The 21,794-nt window shown below is 42.3% G+C and overlaps 1 protein-coding gene across 1 annotated transcript in view; it reads left to right on the forward strand.

Moving 5' to 3' along the window:
• SORCS3 (sortilin-related VPS10 domain containing receptor 3) overlaps window positions 1–21,794 on the forward strand; it is a 297,321-nt gene that overhangs the window by 271,827 nt on the left and 3,700 nt on the right. Inside the window, exons 20-26 of the mRNA XM_014957626.1 lie at window positions 3,059–3,245; window positions 6,230–6,363; window positions 10,607–10,730; window positions 13,420–13,532; window positions 15,382–15,513; window positions 18,536–18,635; window positions 20,772–20,877. Of these exons, the coding sequence (XP_014813112.1) occupies window positions 3,059–3,245; window positions 6,230–6,363; window positions 10,607–10,730; window positions 13,420–13,532; window positions 15,382–15,513; window positions 18,536–18,635; window positions 20,772–20,877 (896 nt within the window). The remainder of the gene's footprint in view (window positions 1–3,058; window positions 3,246–6,229; window positions 6,364–10,606; window positions 10,731–13,419; window positions 13,533–15,381; window positions 15,514–18,535; window positions 18,636–20,771; window positions 20,878–21,794) is intronic.

Raw genomic sequence — 21,794 nt, forward strand, 5'->3', positions numbered from 1 at the left:
GGCACGAGAGAGGAGCTGCCGTGAAGGCTGCAAGAGATTTCAGCCTGAGGTCACCAGTGATGAATCCAGCCCAGATGAAATTTTTATCCTCTATTCAGTGTCTTCCATATGAGATGAACTTGCGGTCTTAGTACATTCCCTTGAGAAGTGGGTTTGAAAGGTTTAACAAGCTGTGGGAACCTTTCTATCAAATAACTGAATATCCCAAGAGAGTAATTTTGCCCCAGCTAGAGAATTTTTTAGAGTGACTTAAAAAACTCTCTGTCAAAAGGATGTTATTGGCTACTCAATATTATAGATAGGTTTCAGTATCACTACCACTCCAGTCCTCTATTTTTTCTTTTTGTTTTATACTGTATTTTTAATGTCCTAGTAGGACAGAGGTGAAAATTGTGCCCTGATCAAGTCAATAGACAAGACTCCCCTGGCTCCTGAGGAATGGGAAGGATGGAGCAAGGAAGGAGAGAGATCTAACATATATAGAATATTTCAAGAACTACATGTAATAACCTTGATTTTATGGATGTGTACCCGAAGGCTCCAAGTATACACTCAAGGCAAATTCATATCTGAAAAATACCTTTCCTACACACTGATTTATTGATGCAGGCATACCCTATGAGGAAGATGAAGTCTGTGGGGCATGCTGTGGTCCTGGTTATCTACACAGGGAACCTGCTTCAGTGTATTTTGGGTTCTTGTCTGTGCTCCTAGGTTTCCATCTAAAGGACAAGATCAGGTGTGCTTTCAGGGCTGGGACCAGTAGCAGAACACAGTATCCTGACTCTGTCAGTACCACGATTGCCACTTCAACAGGCTTATGGCAACTGCCAGGAAGACAGCAGGGCCCATGAGTTTGGAGTCAGTGGGAAGCAAGAACTAGGACCCCTTGCCTTTCATGGGTATTTCTGCCTCTGCAGGAGCCTTTCTTGTGCACCTTTGGTCTTAGTTGCTGATCCTTTGGGTTAGAACAGCCTGTGAGCAATTTAATTCTGATTTAAGGACTTCTTTTTCCACCATCCAGCCAATATTCTGCCTTTATCCTGACTGTTCTGGGATGACAATTAGTCATGATTTTATGGATCTGTGCTATGTATGAATGTCTGTGGACTGTATGGAAAACCACCTATGGATTTTCATAATTCCAGACTAGAACCTGATGTAGGTTCATAGTCAGAATTTAGGCTGCAAGGCATGTGTTTTGCTGCACACAGGTAAACTTGAAAACTACTGCTGAGAGGAAATCCAGTGCTGTCAGCTGCAAAACTTTTGGGGACTGTCACAGGTGTGGTTGTCCCAAGAAATCTTATCCCTTTGTCCAATCTGCACGGTTTTGCTAGGAAGTCGTGGTTTGTTTTGTGCAATACCTGACCCAGCAGCTTTGATGAAATCTGTGAGTTCAGTGGTTCAGTTCAGCCCCGTGGATGTAGACCCTGCAGGATTTGGGCTGGCTGTGAAGGGATTGGAGGCCCATCAGAACTGGCTGTGAATTACATGTGATCACTCAGTACTGGAGAATTCTGTGTTAGCTTTGATCTGGACCCTGTGCATTTACAGCTATAATAGGGTTTATGAGATGGCCAGGAAATATTTCTGAATTTTGTGCTTAAAACAAAACAAACCCCCAAACCAGCTACATTTAGAAGCAAGGATTTTTTGATATTTGTTTGAGGTTTTTTACTCTTATCCTCAATAAATCTGAGGATTGATTTCAGTTTTGGACTAGGAGCATCTCCAAAAGGTGTCTTCTTCACCCACAGTGACTACAGTGGAAATCTTTCATGAAGGGAAATTATTTGGGCCAACACATCTGGTATATACATGCAGAAAGTTTCAGAGATTTAATCTGAGGTGTAGTTTTATTTCAGTTTAGTGAAATCACTGCAGTGGGCTTTAGCTCTGTTTGAATTAGCCTTGTTCTGTGTTATTTCAGTCAGCTGGGGACAAGTATAAAATAAGGCTCCGAGAAACTGAAATAACAGACACTTCTACAGTTCAACTACAGTGGTTTAAAGCGTGAATTAAATTAAAACACTGCAGCTGCTGCCTCTAGACAATACCTGCAATGTTGGAATTGCTTGTCTGTTGTTCCCTCCTTCATTTAATAGCTGTCATTGACAGTAATCCTAGAAGGGATTTTCTCATCATCTACTTCATTCTCCTGTGTATACAGGCCCTATCTCTGTGTTGACTGGCAAAAACTGTCAGTCCTCAGTAGGGGAGTCAACCTGTATAAATTCAGCCATCGTGAAGTTACATGTCTACCTGAAACTAGTCATCTAGGATCTCTATCATCAGGGCACAGGGATGGATATTTGCAGAAGATGATTCATGTCATCTGTCTCAGTTATCTTATGATGGGATGTTCACCTGTCTCGGTTATCTTTGGATGAGATGTGTTGGTCTCTTGCAGTCTTTCTTTCTCTCTCTTTCATTGACTGTATGGAAAGCCTGGAAAATTAGCTTAGACTAGATTTACAGCATCTCAGTGACTAGGTTCTGTTTCTTTGGAAGGTATTGGAGAGCCCCTTCAGCCATTGTCCTGTATCCAGAATATTCCCAGTGCTCTAATGTGCATTTGGGAATTGCTCTCTAATTAGCTTCTGACTTACCATCAGGGCAGTGCCTCCCATCTCACTGCCTCTGATGGAGGTACTTGTTGGATACTACCCATTCCACAAAAGGCTGTGCAAAGCCCTGGCTGCTACAGTGAGCCATAATCTCCAGCCGTGCATTGCATTAGGTCATTCAAATATGTTCCCCTTGATATATGCACATTTGGCATCCTGCCCTCCGAAAAGCTCTAAACCCAAGGAGGAGGAATAACATCTCTTTGCAGGTGTAAATGTTCAGCTACTCTAAGCATTGCTTGTATATACTTACACGGTGTTGATTTGAGTCTGGCCATTTCGGGGGCTGACATAACAAAGGTAGGCTTTTTTGGTAAAGTTACGAGTTTTGTGTCCGTGCTAATGAAATGGGAGTGAGAAGTGAGATGGAGGGTGATATAAATCGCTCTTATCAGCCCAGTTTCCTAATCCAACCTTCTCTCTTGCAGGGTGATCTCCAAAGGACAAACATTCAGCTTGATTTTGGAGACGGCATCGCAGTATCCTATGCTAATTTCAGCCCCGTTGAGGATGGCATCCGGCACGTCTATAAGAGTGCTGGAATCTTTCAGGTGACGGCGTATGCAGAGAACAGCCTGGGCTCTGACACTGCTGTCCTCTTCCTGCACGTGGTCTGTAAGTACTTCCAGCTGCCACATTCCTTGGGCGAAAACCTGACCTCAACGAAAATTGCAACAACTTTAGTGGGGCCTAAGAATACATGCAAGCCCACCATCATGTGCAGCTCACGCTCTTCCAAAGGCTTGGACCCTTAGACAGTCTTCTGTCTTGTTAATTAAACTTTATTGAATGAGGAGGAAGGGAAGTTTCTTCTAACACAAGTATATTTGCAGTTGTCACAGATACAGAGAAAAATTTGAAAATGTTTCTCTGGCTTTCTGAAAGGGTGAGAGACAAAACAGCATATGAAACAAAGTCCAAATATGTGTTTTCAATACACTTCTAATACCAAGAGTTTTAGCTTAATCTACTAAATTTTGAATCCGTTATTCAGGATTTGGGAGTTCATAGTCCTTATTAAATAAAAGTATGCTAAGCATACTTTCTGGGACATGAATGTACTGGGGGTTAATGTGGTACTTTTCATATTTCATGTGTTTGACATGCACCCTGGCCTATCCCTCCTGTTTGGTAGATAAGTGCCATTTCTCTCCACTTGGCACATGAGCAGACTCAAAAACAGAGCCCTCACCTGGCTTTCTCAAAGTCACAGGAGGGAGCAGAGGGTGTGGAACACAGGATAAGACCAGGAACATCCCAGTTCTTTATCTTGCTTTCAGACCACGAGATATCCTGGGCAGAGAGCTTTGTGTTCAGATGAACCTCATCGTTTTTTGCCCCTAATGGTGTTCACAGCCATGTCTGTCTTCTCCCTTAGCCTGTCAGAATGTCTTCTAGCCTGTTTATCTTTTACTTGAGCTTTTCTGCTGGAAGGAAGCAAGTCAGAAATTTCCTAAACTCAAGAACTTTTTTCTTTTTTTTCTAATTTCAAGCTCCCTTTGTGAAGGAATAAATGTTCCTTGAAGCTTTTATTATGCTCATAATTCCCTCAAAGTCAATCATGGCTGCATTTAACAACCTGTTATTAGAGCATTAACTGGTTTTTTCCTTCACCTTGGGCCATTAGCCGACAAAAGTGATGGTTATGTGGTAGTAACAACCAGCTTTGTATGGATTATCTGATTTTTCTCATAGGAACTGCTTTTTCATGGTGAGGATTTTAGAGCAGAATGCAGCAAGGGGCAGTTGCTTGGCCTGGTTGTGCTACTCTACCCTCTTCTTCCTCAGGCTCTCACTTCTCTGCTTTGACTTTTATAGCATTCTTAGGTGGCTATCTTAAATTATCATTATCTCTAGGGAAATATTTTCCAAGCATTTACATTCATGCTAACACTGAAATTAGATGATACCTCAGTAGTAGACTTTTAATATATTTGGATGTACTTGTCAATATAGGAGGTTTGACCTTGGAAGTCAAAGGTACAGACAAAAATGCCTCTTATATAAATCACCCTTATTATATGATCTGTCTGGTGCTGGAATCCTGTGCGGGGAAAAAAAAAAGGAGAAAGAAGCTCCTTGGCATTTTTCTACCCTGCAGCTTTATCAGGGGTCAGTCAACTTTTCAGCTTTCTGGAATCTACTGTCAAGCTGTTCATCTCTTCATTTAAAGGAAGTGAAGATATCGGTAGTTTTCTTCTTACGTACACTGTCACAAAATATTTGGGGGAACCTGCTATATTTAGGAACCCAGAGTACTTGCTATGGGCAGATTTCAGGAGTGACTTGCTGGTAGAGACCCTTCGGGAAAGGAGGGGGAAAAAAAACAAAGAGCAAATTTTAAGGAGTCAAAAGCAAGAATAATGTCCCATTGTGCCCAGAGCTGTATTTTCCTGTGTTAAAAGAACAGCTCTTGCTTTCCAAAATCCTTGTAACCCAAGTAGGTGGTGAAGTGATTAATGTCCCCATTTCATGCTTGAAGAGCTGAGAGGTAACACAAGAAGATCATCTCAGTTAAAATCACCAAATTTCCTGTCTCCCAGAATTAATGTCTTATAAAAAAGAAATCTCACTTCTTTCTTATTTCATCCTTTCCTTCTCACAGTGATAATCTGTCAGTTTGCTGTGTTTTAAAAGGTACCATCCAGAAAGACTCAGTAACACTGTCTGATGTGCAGCAGTTATCAGCTGAAATACAGTACCAGTAAAACCAAAAAATTAAACAAGAAGGAAAACAATGGAGATAGTAAAAGCAGTAAACAAGCTAGTAAACAAAACCTCAGTATTTTTTTCACATGTTGTTTTTATCTGGAGAGGAACCGGAGGCTTAATTCTGGATTTCATGCACTAGACTCATTCTGGACATCTGCATTTATTAGATACAACTTTTCATTGATATTTTGTTATTTATTAAGTCTTTCAGAAACAAGTTTTTCTGAGAGTTAAGTGCTTTGATGCACACGTCTTTCAAGTAGTTCCTGACTTTTTGCTAGTGGTAACTGACTCCCCAAAGACTTCTGAAGATCAAGCCAAAGTCAAAAAGATGCAAGGATTTCCAAAATCATGAGTCTTTCTTTTACAGACCTTCTAGAAACAGTCAGAGTGTATTTAATTAAGTCACAAATGCCTCATATATAATTAGATTTAAGTCATCTTGGCTAAAATTATTTTCCTACAAATCTTAGTAGCTTAGTGGATATATTTTCAAGAAAACACCTCCTTTCTCTCTTGTGTCCTATCCCTCAAGCTTTTAATAGCTGCTTACCCTGTCCAGTGCAATGCTAGTTCATTGCTCTCCCTCAAACTGCATTTAAAGAATTCTTCTAAACACAATGCTGGCCCTGTCTGAAATTAGCACTGTGGAAAATGTGCATTTCTGACTCCCCTAGAATTAAGGGTGAGAAAAAAAAAATAATTATGTTTATTAATCTGGTATCTTTTTCTGTTGCTTGTTGACTGCTGAAATTCTCTCACATTGCTGTAGTGGTCTCACTGCTGACATAAGGCGTTTGATTTACTTAAAGGAAAGATCCTCGTTCACGTCTGCGCAGGGAGGATTTGACTCAAAGCCTGTAATGATGAGCTCTCTCTTCCCACAGGCCCAGTGGAACACGTCCATCTGAGTGTCCCCTTTGTCGCCATCAGAAATAAGGACGTCAACATTACTGCAGTGGTTTGGCCCAGCCAGGCAGGCACCCTTACCTACTTCTGGTGGTTTGGTAACAGCACCAAGGTACAGCTCTCCTTCGGTTCATTTTTACTTCCTAAGCTTGTTGCACCAGACAGGAGACTCTCTCAGGCCTAATAAAAGCTTCTTGCCTTTGCTTGTTGTGTTTTAGTTTTTTCCTTATCTAAAAAGGGTTGTCGTTATTCACCCAGAGAAGCTGTGGCTGCCCCATCCCTGGAGGGGTTCAAGGCCAGGCTGGATGGGGCTTGGAGCAACCTGGTCTGGTGGAAGATGTCCCTGACTAGGGCAGGGGGTTGGAACTAGATGATCTTTAAGGTCCCTTCCAACTTTAACCATTCCATGATTATCTGAACTTCAACCTTTTTGAGTTTATTTCCTCCTGTCTCGTGTTGTTCTTAGGAGTCATTGCTTTTTTCCATCTGGTTGTTACCAGCCCTACTGAGCTTTGAAGACCACTCTTATTACCAGCGTTCACTTGCGACTTAACTGAATTGCATAACGCTATATATGGGATAATACTGGCTTTTATCACAATGGTTAAAAACATTGTGTTAAATAACTGTGTGTTATTTGTGTTCAAATAACTGTGGGAGTTTCCATTATGTACCAGTATGCAGTATATAATGTTTGATTCCAAGACAATACTTTAAAGCTGTTGGTGTTCAAATAACCAGCTGTATCTAGAATTTCAAGCTGGACCCTCAGTGAATTGTTTGTGTCCATCTGTGACTGTTGTTGACAGTCTTGGGTATATTAGAGAGGGAGGTAAGACTTCTCTGTAGTGAATTTTCAAATGATCGGCAATAAAATATTATAAAGAGCTTTTTTTATCAATAATTAAAGTGAATGAAACTACGAGTTGTGGTTACGCTTTCAAATGGAGAGAGCAGGATTTCTTATTAGCTAGAGAGCAGGATTTCTTATTAGCTATAGTTTTTATTGTAGGCTTTAGGAATGAGACAGCTGACACACAGGCACTATCCTCCATTATTATGGTCACAAAATGTACAGCTGGTAATTTTGCAATGTAGTGTCTGCTGTTATTTACAAAAGCAGTTTAAGCCACATCATTGTCTACATTGTTGAGTTGCAGTTGAAGGCAAGATCACAGTAGAAAGAAACAGGGATTTTACATGAAATATGGAACTTGAGATAAAAAATAGCAGGCACACTGGTATTTTATTTTCTCTTTGACAAAGCTGCTTGCATTTTAACCTCTTACCCTAGCTACCAACACTTGCAGGAGAAAAAAACCAAGCAGTAAGTGCTGTGTCTGCTGGGATTTTACGTCAAGTTAGGAAGCTTACTGCAAGAACTCACCTATTTTTGTGGAAGCATAATTGAGGTACTGGAAGAGCTCAGGAACAAAACCCATTTACTATAACTTGGCAAGTTGTTGTGCCCTCGCTGAGCTATGGCAGCCACCCCCCCCCACAGATCTAGTCCATGACAAGTACCAGGTAATTCCACACAGTTTACACTGCACTGAGAGGGATGCAAAATCACATTACAGTTCAGGGATTTTTGGCACAGTGCTCACACATGGACAGCCATTAGAATGCATCTGAGACAATTTAGATACTGGTAACTTGATCATCTGCTTATGCCCTCCAGAGTCAGAGTTTTCCTGCCATTGTTTTTGTCCTTAATATAGAAATTGGTTGTGAATATGGCCTTAAAAAACATTTTTTGAAATAGAAAGTGATCTAGAAAAGGTAGAACAAAGCAGTGGTGTTTGCTGAAGATGCAGTTGTCATGGTGGTAATGCTTGGATTGTAAATCTGATCTGCTCTGTCTTCTAGCTTAAATTTCAAACCCATAGGCAACGGAGTACAAGCAGATATGGATGTGTTTGGGGTGGATGCTTTGGACATAACTGCACGCAGAGTAGCTAATCTTTATGATACCTTGGGGTGATTGTATGTGTTGCTGAAATGTGTTGAGGTGTGGATTAGTAAAGAGGGGGCCACTTACCTGTGTCCAAATCAAAGACCCAGAGCATCATTTGCAAAGCATTATCTCCAGCTACTTCATGAAATGTACTTCAGTTGCAACTCTGACCTAAGTATGACAAAGGATATAACAGGGTATAAATGATAAAGTCATAACAGCAGCAGCCACCCTTTTTTTCCCAGAACAACAGTCTGCATCACATCAAAATTCCTTCTGGGATGTTCAGTGTACATGTCAGATCCTTCTCTGTGCCCATTCATGGGCAAACTGTGGTGCTCTAAGCAGAGGAAGAAGGTGGGGATGCTGATTTGTGTGTGAATGGAAGGATGAGGTGTGTAATATTGTGCACAGTGGCTGGTATTGTTAGGTGATATGTTCTTGTTCCATGCTGAGGGTTCTTGCAGCTTCTTTTCCTGTTCAGCCCACAGGCACCCCAGGCAGGACCAGCTGTGTCTCGTGTCATGGTGCACTCTCACTAAGGTCCTCTCTGTGCTGATGCACAGGTGAATGTTGTCTTAGAGACAAATGACCTGGCTGAGGCACTTCTGCTGCCCTCCCCACCCTGCTGGAAACCGTTGGACTGAATTTCTACTGTGCTGATTTTTGCAGTATACCCAAAGGCCAATTTTCTTGGATTAACACAGGTCCAGTTTAATAAATGTGTCCAGCTGTCTAATAGGTTTGAGCAAATGAACCTTAAACTACTTGATTTAATTTAGAGTTAGTTTCCAGGTCTTGGTGCTTGAATTAAAATTAAGGAGTTGGCTGAATGTTAAAACTCCATGATAGAGGTGAAATCATCCATGGTAATGGAATGTCCAGCATACAACACACAGGAAAAAGGAAAAAATGTAATTTTAAAGGCCAGATTGATTCCGCTGATCTGCCTCTGCGCAGAATTACAGCCTGTAACATCCAGAAAGATTGCTAATATCACTACAGTTTAATAAAGGCCCATTCTGCTTGTCCAGGATGTGTGTAGATCTAAGTATATGTTAGCTACACCTCTAGGGCTGGCACAAGCTGGCAGCCTTGTTGACTCGGTCTCTGAGTCCCATGTGGTCAAAGACTTTTTAATTTTTCTACTGCTTTTTCAGCTTATGGTTGAGGGGGACCAAAGGAAGATGGCATTCTGCAGGGAGGGAAATGTGTTTGCCAGTCTGGCCTATGCCAGTGGAAATTTTGATTTGGCTATGAAAATGGCATATATGGCCACTGTTGTGAATCGTGGGCAGGTTGGCAGTCTGATGGGAAGAAGCGTGAGAACTGGAAGGTGAATGTGTAGGGGTTTTCCTCTGGAAACAAGCTGGCAGTTAGTGAAGGGACAGTGATGATGGTACAATGGCTTTATCTGTGCTCTTAGACCTCGGTGTGCTTTTGCAGCGGAGGCCAGTACCACTATTCCCATTTAATGCTTTAATCTAAACCAAGAGATTTGTCTATAGATCAGCTGTCAGATCAATGGCAGTGCGAGGGTTAGGCCTTTGATTTTTCAATATATGAATCTCTTTACCCAAACATGGTGCATTATTCTCATCTAGATGTGTATCAGCGTGAGAGTTTCTTGTGCAAACAGGAGAGCTGTGCTGCTATCAAGGACGTTCTTGTTTGAGAAGGTGCAGGTAAAGTCAGCCTGCTTTGCTAGGGCTCTGAGATAGCTAAATTCAGGTCATATTTACTCTGGAAACCGTTCAGCCACATTCAGACCGCATTGTCAGCAGGTATTATGCCATGCTTTCAGCCTTGTTAGTGTGGTTGGAGCTGGCTTACAGGCTCAAAGCATGGACAGGGCAATGCTGGGTGACCTGAGCAGAGTTGCTCTGAGATTGAGATAAATGGATTTGTGCTCCTAAGAGCATGGGCTCTTACGAATCTGAGTCTGAACACTATGGATTGTTTGAGGAAGAACCTGCATGTTTGGTTTAGGCTGGTTTGAGGTGGACTCTGTGTTTTGTACAGCTGATAGAGCAACTGTGCTGAGTGTGCACGCTGGGGTGTGTGTGTGTGTACAACACTGCATTCTGCAGCACTAATTCTGCAATTGCTGACTCTGCTCTGCTGAGGTATTCGTAGCATAATGAAGTTGCAGTTCAATGGAAGAAAATATTTCAGGAAGCATTTACTGAAGTGAGAGAAACCTTTGCCTATGGGACGGTTCTCACTGGGTAGTGTTCAGGCCATATTTAGGCCCTAGCAGGACATGCAAGCTTGGAGCACCATTCCTGTGTCAGGGAGGAAGGATATCATGGCCTGGTGGATTGGTCAGGTGTATGTTGTGATCCTGAGTTAATCTTACCCTGATTTTGGTATCGCCGTCTGTGTTTGCCTCTTGCAGCCCCTCATCACCTTAGAGAGCAGCATCTCGTACGTCTTCACGGTGGAGGGGATGAACACCGTCACCGTGCAAGTTGCTGCAGGAAATACCCTCATCCAAGACACCAAGGAGATCGCAGTGCATGGTACCTTCAGCCTTTTACAATTGGATCTCGGGGGGGGGGAGTATCTAGAGGTGAAGAACAGGCAGTCATTGCTGAACCAAAATGACCTCTGTGAACTTCCTAGTGCCTGGAGGAACCTCTGAAGACAAACTGTAAACAGAGATGTGTCATGATCACAAAATAGAGAAGTGCACTGGCCGGGGCAGCCAGCCAAATTTGTAAGGTCAGCCCTGTCGTAAAGTGGCTGGTGTCTCCTTTGCCTGTTGGTCTGTCCGTACAGCCTGACTGGGAACTCCCAAAAGAAAAAGCACTTAGAGTGGCAGTCAGACTGCCTTCCCTCTGCTTCCCAGCTGTGGGAAAGAAGTAGGCATCGTGCATCATTGAGGTGGCCTGAATGCAGCTGGTGTTTCTCTTCATACAGTGAAAAACTGCAGGGGGTCTGGAGGTGTCTGGAAAAGGGGGCAGAAATGACTCTGTTATTTGTCTCTCTGCCCATCTTCCCCAGCTGGAGGTCTGAGTGTGTCCACTGGACTTCCCTGTGGGTTATGTTTGGTATGCTGTATCTGCTTGTCATGGGCTCCAAAAAGCACCTTTTGACAGACCACACACCTTACCCTATTTGGGGCTTGATAAATGCTGGGTGAAAGGGCTGTCTCAGCAGTTTTGCCCAGGACTTTGAGATTTCTCCAGAGAATAATTTCTGCCCTGGGGCAGTCTTCGTTTTCCATATCCAGTTATTGGCATCCAGCATTCGAGGGCAAGCTTTTGTTTGGATAGCAAGTTTTATTTAGAGGCAAGGGCTTCAAACAACTTGGGTTGCAATGTGTGGTTGAACTATAAGTGTCTTGTTTCAGTAATTAAATATAAATAAATGTCCTGCTGGTGACTGGAAAGCTGTATGCTCAAATATAACAACCAGCTAAATAGATATTTATTGATTGCCTAGCTGTGAAATGCGATGAGTTTTAATAATTTGTTAATATGATTTAGTAATACCCAAACTCGCTATTAGCAAATGTAAGTAACCCTCTACTTGATCATTTTGAGCATTGCATAATGGAGTGTTTACTTGTGGGAAACATACATCTTTCCACTAGTTTCTGAAATAAGCCTGAATCAAGTGTATCTGAGGGGTTTATCCACAGGTAATCTCAATCTTTGGTCTTGGTAGGTGCCATGGAATGCTCCTCTCACTCGTTGTTTTTAAACACCTTGTAAGAAATTTTGCCATGCTATTTTAAAAATCCAAAGCTTTGGGCTTTATCACAAAGAGAAATTGATCCAGTTGGACTGTCCAAATAGCCCTTTGCAACATCATGGTGCAGACTGACCTGGTCTAAGGAAGGAGCCCTTCCAGACTCCCATTCTGGTGGTCAGTTCACTTCTGAGTACATAAAAGAGTGACACCTTTGGTAAACGTGCACTCTGCTAAATTTGTGTACTAAACTGTGTCCTGTGTTAAGTTATTATGGCTCTAGGCAGGAAGGCACGGCTTTCTGATCTTAGCGGTGGAGGAGATTTATTCAGGGTTTGCTCAAATTGTGGTTAAGAGACCAGAATTTTCTAAAAAAAATAAATTGAACACGGTGCTGAGGGTTCAAAAGTCAAAGTCTTTATATATCAGGATCTAAGTTAAGCCTTCAGAACTTGAGAGCCTTTCCCTGCTCTCTTTGATGCCTGTTTTATTTGAAAATATACCACATTATCTAAAAAGAGAGAACAGATCTTGCAAAATATGCAACATAAATGCTGTGCTGGCACATCCCTGCTATTCTGTGGATTTCCTCATTTATACTCGAACTGGTTTATCTTGGTCGAAAACTGGTACCTTCTTATAAGTGATTAACGGTACTTATTTGAAGTGTCTGGACATCAGGTGCTTCAAGGTGGGGCTCAGCACATCTCCAAAACCAGAACAGAGAGTCTTCTACCTTGATAACTTATATCTGAGTGTGATTCCCATCCTGGATCTGTGTCTCCCACTGGCCCAAATCCATTGTGCATATTTATCATGAGGATTCCAGACTCGGTCTCTGGTGACACCAGAGGGCAGAGTTTGAATTGCAGGAAAATTTAAAGTATTCCGTGTTTGAAGTCCCGGAAGTTTTCCTTCCTCCCTGCAATCAGTCAATTAGGAAGTAATTTCAAAGTGTTTCATGAATAGCCATTGCTTGATTAGCCAGTCATTAGCACCACTGGGTTCTGATTTGTTGGGGGATTAACCGCTCATGGCTTCCCTCCAGGAGAGCAAACAGATAATACCTGCTTTTGAAAACATTGCTTACTCTAAGTGTTTGTTCTGCAGAGCTCAACGCGTGCAGTTGCACAGACCTTCCAAATTTCAGCCAGATGCTGCCTTATTTGCTGGTCAACTTCCTTGTAAGCAGAATCTGATGAAGTTGAGTGGCAAAATTGTGAAGCCCAGAGGCATCATGAAGGGAAAGCGTCCTCTCACCTCTCTCATTTTTGTTTCCATTTCTTCTGGGAAAAGCCGCAAGTTGGCGTTAGGGCAAAATGTCCTTTATAAGAACCGTTATAAGAATTCTTTCCTTGCAAGCTTTCTGTCCTGCTTAGTGTTAGCCAGCCCTTTCTCTTCCTTCAGCTTTTCCTCTTGATCTTGCTTTAAGATAATTTCATTGCGGTCTTCCTGTTGTTTTCTGCACCCTTGGCTGTACCTCATCTTCTCTTAAATACTGTTTTTTTATCCCAGAGTATTTCCAGTCTCAGCTCCTGTCATTTTCTCCCAACTTGGACTACCATAACCCTGACATCCCTGAATGGAGACAAGACATTGGCAAAGTCATCAAGAGAGCTCTGGCACAGGTGAGTGAACATCTGTTTCCTCATCTGTACTAACATTGACTAGGCTATTAAACATACACTTTTACAACATGTTAGCTTAAAAAAATGGGAAAGAACAGCAGTAATGAAGCTATCATTTTAAATTGATGAAAAGCTTCTTAATATGCTGGATCTTTTTACAGAGGCAAACTATATTGGGAATTTTGTGGAAATATTATAATTACTTTTATTAATGTTTCTGTGGCGCTTTTTAGCTTTTAATATCCCTGAGGACTTTACAAATTCTAGATTGTAATAGTATCGTTATTATTCTTATTTTGGCAAATTGATACTACAGTATCTACTGTTTTCTACTGCACACATTTGGGTAGTGTTACTGTGTGTTGTTAAGCAGCTGATCCACTGCATCCCAGAAGACAGACATCGTAGTATGTTGGATGCATGAGGAAGATATTTTATTTCTTCCCGATACCAAATCAGGAGTTCCACGTGCAGCTAAGTGTAGCAACTGGTGAACGTTATAAAGCTCTACTCCCTTTCCAACTGGGGCAAAAAATGAGGATTCAGAGGGAAAATAAACTTACCTTTAAAATACAGGACAAAGAGAGGCAACTGTCGGTGGAAGATACTGAATCTTCCTTTGGGATTAATTAGAATATGTAAACTAGCACTCATATTCTTGCAGGAAAGGGGACAGAATAATTTATGATATCAAATAGCCAGGGACTTTGGTTTTGTGTGAAATCAGGAGACAGATTTAGGCAAGCTTTTGTGGTTTTTAGATTCTGCCAGAAATGTATCTTGCCTTTTTTTTTTTGCTTCAGCTACAGCTGTTCTTAGAAATGGAGGCTGATTATTTTTACCGGTGAAGTACATTCCTGCTCAGCTTTTCTCATCTGCAGCCCACTCAAAATTCACAGTTTATAAGAGTTTCCCTGATTGTTTTTTCCATCCTGAGAAAACACCAAGTTCGTTTCTTTAAACTGTTGTTCCCTTTTACTGTATTCAGAGTCAAGCTTGCAGAAGAAAAAAAAAAAAAAGAAAATAATTAGGTTGTAACTATGAACGGTTACAAACAATGGTGCAGAGGTGCTTGCTTGTATATCTTTTTGTGACTGTTCCGTTGCAGCCTGTGGTCTGTGATTATGGGATGGATCACAAGGAATGGGCTGCCCCAATTGTGCATTTCAGTTGAGGATGGAAGCCAAGGAGCTTGAGGTGGGGTAGGACCATGGAGCTAATGGGGTTAACCTCATATAGCAGGGAGTTTCTGAGGGAGGAGAACCTTCCTGCCCTGCTGAGGATGCACGGCTTGGATCTGGGGAGAAAAGGCAGCAGCCTCAGTGGGCAGGTCACTCTGAAGACAGTCAGGAGAGTCAGGTGGGGAACTGACTCTTGGTTCAGCAAACTGAGCAATTCCTAGCACAGCCCCAGTGGTATAAAGTGTCCCACGAGAGACATTAAGTTATTCATGTATGGCAAATGTGGATCCCCATAATCTGATATTAGAAGGAGACTGCAGGCAATTCTTCTTACATCCCTGTTAGTTGCACACTTACCAGTGACTGCTCATAGCCAGACTCTCTGAATCTGACTTTGGGTCATTCTTTTGTAGCCAGAAGGATTATATGAAAAATCCAGATCTCTGGGTCCAGGGGTGTTGTCAAGCCTACCTTTACTTCTAGAATTGGAGCAAATCATTAGCAAACCTCTATTTCTGACCCATCAAATGGGCAGAACAGCTCAGTAGGACCACACCACCTACAGCAGAACTGGCAAATACCAGTTTGGTGGGAGCACAGTTTCTCATAGTGAATGGAAATATGAGTAACAGAATAGCAGCTAGACCTCCTTTTTACTTTTCTTTTAGGTTACTGGTATCCCTGATGAACAGATCTTGGTAGCTGTGTTTCCTGGGCTTCCCACTTCTGCTGAACTCTTCATACTGCCCCATAAAAACACAACAGAGAGGAGGAAAAGCAGTGAGGCTGACCTCGAGCAAGTAAGGAAAGAAGGATTCATGGAACATTCATTGCTATCATACTATTTGCAGATGGGCCCTTTAACTTGTGCAGCATTGGAAATGACTTACAATAAGTGTGATGGAATTGGATGCGAGAAAAAAAAAAAAAAGAAAATAATTAGGTTGTAACTATGAACGGTTACAAACAATGGTGCAGAGGTGCTTGCTTGTATATCTTTTTGTGACTGTTCCGTTGCAGCCTGTGGTCTGTGATTATGGGATGGATCACAAGGAATGGGCTGCCCCAATTGTGCATTTCAGTTGAGGATGGAAGCCAAGGAGCTTGAGGTGGGGTAGGACCATGGAGCTAATGGGGTTAACCTCATATAGCAGGGAGTTTCTGAGGGAGGAGAACCTTCCTGCCCTGCTGAGGATGCACGGCTTGGATCTGGGGAGAAAAGGCAGCAGCCTCAGTGGGCAGGTCACTCTGAAGACAGTCAGGAGAGTCAGGTGGGGAACTGACTCTTGGTTCAGCAAACTGAGCAATTCCTAGCACAGCCCCAGTGGTATAAAGTGTCCCACGAGAGACATTAAGTTATTCATGTATGGCAAATGTGGATCCCCATAATCTGATATTAGAAGGAGACTGCAGGCAATTCTTCTTACATCCCTGTTAGTTGCACACTTACCAGTGACTGCTCATAGCCAGACTCTCTGAATCTGACTTTGGGTCATTCTTTTGTAGCCAGAAGGATTATATGAAAAATCCAGATCTCTGGGTCCAGGGGTGTTGTCAAGCCTACCTTTACTTCTAGAATTGGAGCAAATCATTAGCAAACCTCTATTTCTGACCCATCAAATGGGCAGAACAGCTCAGTAGGACCACACCACCTACAGCAGAACTGGCAAATACCAGTTTGGTGGGAGCACAGTTTCTCATAGTGAATGGAAATATGAGTAACAGAATAGCAGCTAGACCTCCTTTTTACTTTTCTTTTAGGTTACTGGTATCCCTGATGAACAGATCTTGGTAGCTGTGTTTCCTGGGCTTCCCACTTCTGCTGAACTCTTCATACTGCCCCATAAAAACACAACAGAGAGGAGGAAAAGCAGTGAGGCTGACCTCGAGCAAGTAAGGAAAGAAGGATTCATGGAACATTCATTGCTATCATACTATTTGCAGATGGGCCCTTTAACTTGTGCAGCATTGGAAATGACTTACAATAAGTGTGATGGAATTGGATGCGTCTGGGACTGTGGCAGTATAGTTTATGGCATTAAAGAAAATGATTTTCAGAGGAAAAATGGGCTTTTCTAATACCTCACAGAGGTATGTCACAGTCTACCAGCACTGGTTCTTCCTAGATCAGTGGTGTGTCCTTATTACAGTAGTTATGGCCAAAGGAACCTTGAATATGTACTCCCTCTACTCCCTGGAGGAATGCTAATAGACAGAGGCCAAAGCAGCAAGATAATATACTGAGGTTTACTAAAAATAAATCAGGCTCTTCAGCTCGTATATCACTGGAACAAGACCTCTTTTTTCTGCAGCAGCGAGTGGCGTGTGCAAACTATATTTGGAAGTTACAATATCCATCCATTTAGATAAATAGGTAATTACAGTGATGAATAGCAACAGTGATATGCAGACAAGGGAAGAGCTAGGAACAACAGCACTAGTCTGCTGAAGCTTTCATGCTGGAATTACCAAGTGATTAAATCGGCTCTATAAAGGCGAAGGAGCGAAGTACTGCTGGAAAGGCTGCTCAGCTCTAGCTAATGTTCTTGTGTGCAGTGTTTTTACTGCATACAAGCTATACGTGAGCCCATCCCCAAGTAACTCTTGGAGGAGTAACTCTTCTGTGATCAAACGTTAAATAATTCAGAGGACTCCTAAATTCTGTGGAAGCTCTTGTCACCTACTGAGCAAGGTCAGTCCCCTCAGAGCAGCACATTTGCCCTAAGAAGCTAGCAAAGCTGGCCTCTGAAATTTATGGTGCTGAGCGAGTAGAGGAGATACATTGTGGTGTGAAGGTTTGGAAGGCTTTTTGGAGGGATTTTCTTTGGATTTCCATCTGGTTCAGTAGGATCTATCCATATTAGAATTCCCTCTAAAAATCTGTTGTGTCGATGTTTCATATATCAGTTTTATGCAGACATCTCAGATTAGGGTTCTGACTAGCTGCCCCCGAGACCTGAAGCTCCAGTGCTCTAATTTTATTTGATGGTCTACTCGGTTGTACTTTGGCACCTGTTGTTGGCTTTTGATTGAGGGGCTCTGCCTGGAGAGGAAGCCATCAGAACTACTCAGTGGCTGTGCCCTGACCATCAGAACTACTTTAGGGAGACCAGGCATTAGCAAACTCAGGCTTCAGTGTCACATCCCATGTATGTGCCCTGAGACAACCAAATGACACATCACAGCTGGATTGCTGAGCCATGAGTAAATGCCAGTCCAAGGCCTCTCTTCTAAATGAAGGAGAAATATGGCAAATTTGCCATTAATCTTCAAAACTGGATTGTCTCATCTACAACAGCCTATTTAAACAGGAGCTACGTGACTAGGATTGCCCTGAAACAATAAGAGTAAAGAAGTGTTACTAGGTTGGACTACCTACCTCAGTTCTGCCATCTACCCATGAAAAGCCAATATGTCAGTGATTCCCAAGTGCACTAGATCAAACATTAGATCAAACAGCATATTGTGGAGGGTGAAAAGATACTTAGCTCTTTTCCCTCCTCTTCCACCCTCCCCTCCCCAAAAAAAAAGAAAAAAAAATGGCTACTTTGCTTTCCTGGGTTTGCTTCTCAGGAGAGATGTAATAACACACTCTGTGAGTCTTGAAAGTCCTATAAGGAGACTTGCATGAAATAACACTCAGTTCCGTCTAAAGCACATGTACATGTTTCTCTCCACTTCCTCAGTCTCTCCTTTCCCTTCTTTTCCTGAAGCCAGTAAGAGATGTTAGCCACCTTTCATGGGTTTCATGCATTCCTGAATGTTATTGAGAGCATGCTGTCTTCTGTGTTGTAACTACTGTATCTCTTATTATTTCATCAGGTGGTAGAAATCCTTTTTAATGCTCTCAACCAGAACCTGGTCCAGTTTGAACTGAAGCCTGGTGTTGAAGTCATTGTGTATGTTACTCAGTTAACATTAGGTGAGTGTGGAGTCGAATGTGCATGGCTGTGGTTCTCTGGAGGCTTCAGACAACTCCAGGAGAACCAATCTACATCAGAGCACTCACAGTTTGGTATGTGCTACTGGGATATGTAGGACTGATCATACTGAGGCATTGTCTGTGGTAGAAGCAGGAAGCGTTAAAAAAAGAGTTCTGCAGTGGCATCTTCATGCACCAGTTTGTACAAGTATTAAAAGTACCTTTTAAGAGTTCCCTATGGCTTAATTAACGAGTGCATTGATGGTTTTCAAGTGTTTTAGAAAATAAGGTGAATGGTGTTCTCTTAAGCCCTCATTGGGCACCTGTGGAATTCGGTGGGAGTATTACTAACTTTCATGGCTATTGGATCAAATCCTTATTGCAAAGGGTTTGTTAATGTTATGACTAGCCCAGCAGCTTCGTAGGGGCAAAGTACTGATGAAAAGAAGATCTAGGCCTCTTACAGGGAATACGTGCCTGAATATTTACTTTTACAAATTAGAACTTATTTAAATTTCAATGTTACCTATCTCCGTTTTCCCAGAGAGTAATGAATAGTTGCTTTAAGCTTCATCACCCTCTTTGCTTTGAACCACCCTAGTGTGAAGCTCTCAGTTACTTCTGAGAATTTCAGCCAGCTTTGTGTGATGTTCTCAGCTATTGCAGAGACAGTGATGACTACAGAGGAGATGATGGATTTATTTTTGCGCTTGGTTTCTATGACTGCTCTTGCAGTCATCTGAAATGTGGGGTCTTGTGCATGTGACACTGCTGATAGCCCTTCTGAAAGACTGGGATTCCTGTCCCACGATAATACGCTTCAGCATCTTTTTACATGAGACTTTCAGAGAGCCAAGAGCTGGGCTAAACCAAGGCTTGTAACCCTTTCCTATAGGTAATGCCTTTTTGCCTTCACTCTGACTGTTGTTTGGGAATGAGAGTCAGATGTTTATAGGAGTAGACTGGAATGAATTAATTTGCAAAACGGAATGAGATATAAATATCTGCAGTCTCCAGGTTCAGAACCTGGGTTTGTTCTAGTAAGACATTGCAAAAGGTGGATTTAGCTTACCTTGCTCAACTGTTCTTTCACCCCCTGAGTGGGTTGCTGCATTTGTTTCATGATCATTCCTGCAGTATTTTGACTCAGGTGAAATGACACTCAGTTCTTTTCCATGAAAGAGTCTGTAGAAGTAGTAGAATCAGAATACTGGCAGGATCATACTCTTAGGTGTGAAAATTTGGCAATGGAACCAGAAGTGACTCCATTTGCATAGACTTTGTCCCCATCTTTGGGGTGACAGAAAAAGAATAGAGAACAGGGAAAAAAAAAAACCAAACCCAATATTTATGCAGTAAGAAACACTCAGCTGCTACTTAATATCATTTGCGCCTCATTAGAGACTTCTCATCAGACTCTTGACTCTCAGCACAGTGCTCAGGCCATTAAGATGGTCTGCTCTGATGAGCTGTGGGAATAGCTGCATAAACAAGGTATAGTAATACACTCTATTTAGCCCACCCAAAATGTCAAGAATAGATGGATCAGATCTCCAAAACGTTATAATGTAGTGCATGCTTGGCCTCAGGATTGTCACTTTGGGCTTCTCCACATTATGGAAACTGACTCAATTAAAAAGCCCATAAGGCCCAATACAAGGATGAGCCAGGAAGCTTCTCACAAGACCACATCTCTGTCACATGTGAGACAGACATATGTCCTTGGAAGATGGGAGTCACGCTGTTCATGTATGCTCTGAGGGAGCATCTCCAAAGGGGAATAGAAATGCATTAAGCCACACTTCATAAATTTCATTTCCACTTCAGTCCCTGGAAAAGCCTGAAAAGAAATAGCCCAGTGTGTTAACGCAGGGGTGATGAGCCATTCAGCTAAGCATGGCTTGCTGTGCCTTTTCACTGGATGTTAGTCTGTGCTGTCTTGAAAAAGGAGCTTGTCTTTCAAAAGGACAAGATTGTCAATTTGTTTCCTACTGATTGGTCTTGCAGAAAGCAGCGTGCATCATGCAGAGGTGATAAAGCAGATGTGGCGAAGACAGAGTTGAGCTCAACTCTCTGGTAGTTACGTGTTCCCTGATCATACCTTGGAAGTGTAATGCTCTGCCTTTCCTCCTGCAGCACCCCTTGTTGATTCCAGCACGGGCCATAGCAGTTCAGCGATGCTGATGCTGTTGTCTGTGGTGTTCGTAGGCCTGGCTGTTTTTTTAATCTACAAATTCAAGAGGTAAGTTGAGAAACTTTGGGGAGGAAGAGGTACTGGGTGGTTTATGGGATGTATAGGCATAGCAGTGTGTGAATTGCACATGTAGAGCAAGTTATGCTGGTCTAAGGCTTAGACCAGTATAGTTCCCTGTTTCTCATATATAGAGAGGAGACAGTTTACTGCCCCTCCACTGCAAACTTGGTGCTCTGAAAGTCCACCAAGAGCTCAGAAATCAAGCTGTAACCTGCTTCAGCACATGTGTTTGAGCCACAGGCCAGAAATGGGAACCCCGTGCTCGCTGAGTGCTAAGCCACACAATGCAGACTTAGTCAAAAAATCACGATGGGTGTCTTCATACAGTCTGTATCCAGCTGGCCCACTGCCTTGGTGCAGCAGCATCTCATCTGTATTTTGCAAAGTGAATAGTTTAATCTTGCAGAGGAACAGGTGTGATTATGTTAAGGGTGGGAGTCTTCAAAGCCAGAAAATTTTGTGTTAAGCATCAAAATGCCTTTGGGAATCTGTGCTGAGACTTTCTTTGCCAGATGTTAATATAAACCTTTTGCTTCCAGGCAGCAGGCAGGACCTGTGCTGGCCCATGGCACTTCACTGCTGCAAGCTATGAAACAAAATATGGGATAAGAATGGCCTGTTTGCTGAAGGGCTGCCTTATGGGAATATGTTTTAGGCAGATGGAGCTCTTTAGGAGGAACTTTTACATTCAGTACAGGATTTACTATGTTAAATGGTCTATGTGCCCAGATCCTGCCCAGTAGCAAAATACTGTATTAGAAGCATAAGCTAAGTCTGACTTTAAAAAAAAAAAAAAGTAAAATTCTGGACAAGAGTAGTTCCTCCAAATTGGGAAACTAGAGCTTTTCCTGTCCAGATTCCAGCTAAACACTTCTCTTTCCAGCTTTTCTGCAGCCCAAGATAAG

The sequence above is a fragment of the Calidris pugnax genome, unplaced genomic scaffold (genome assembly GCF_001431845.1).
Source record: "Calidris pugnax isolate Ruff unplaced genomic scaffold, ASM143184v1 scaffold4, whole genome shotgun sequence".
NCBI classification, from domain to species: Eukaryota; Metazoa; Chordata; class Aves; order Charadriiformes; family Scolopacidae; genus Calidris; species Calidris pugnax.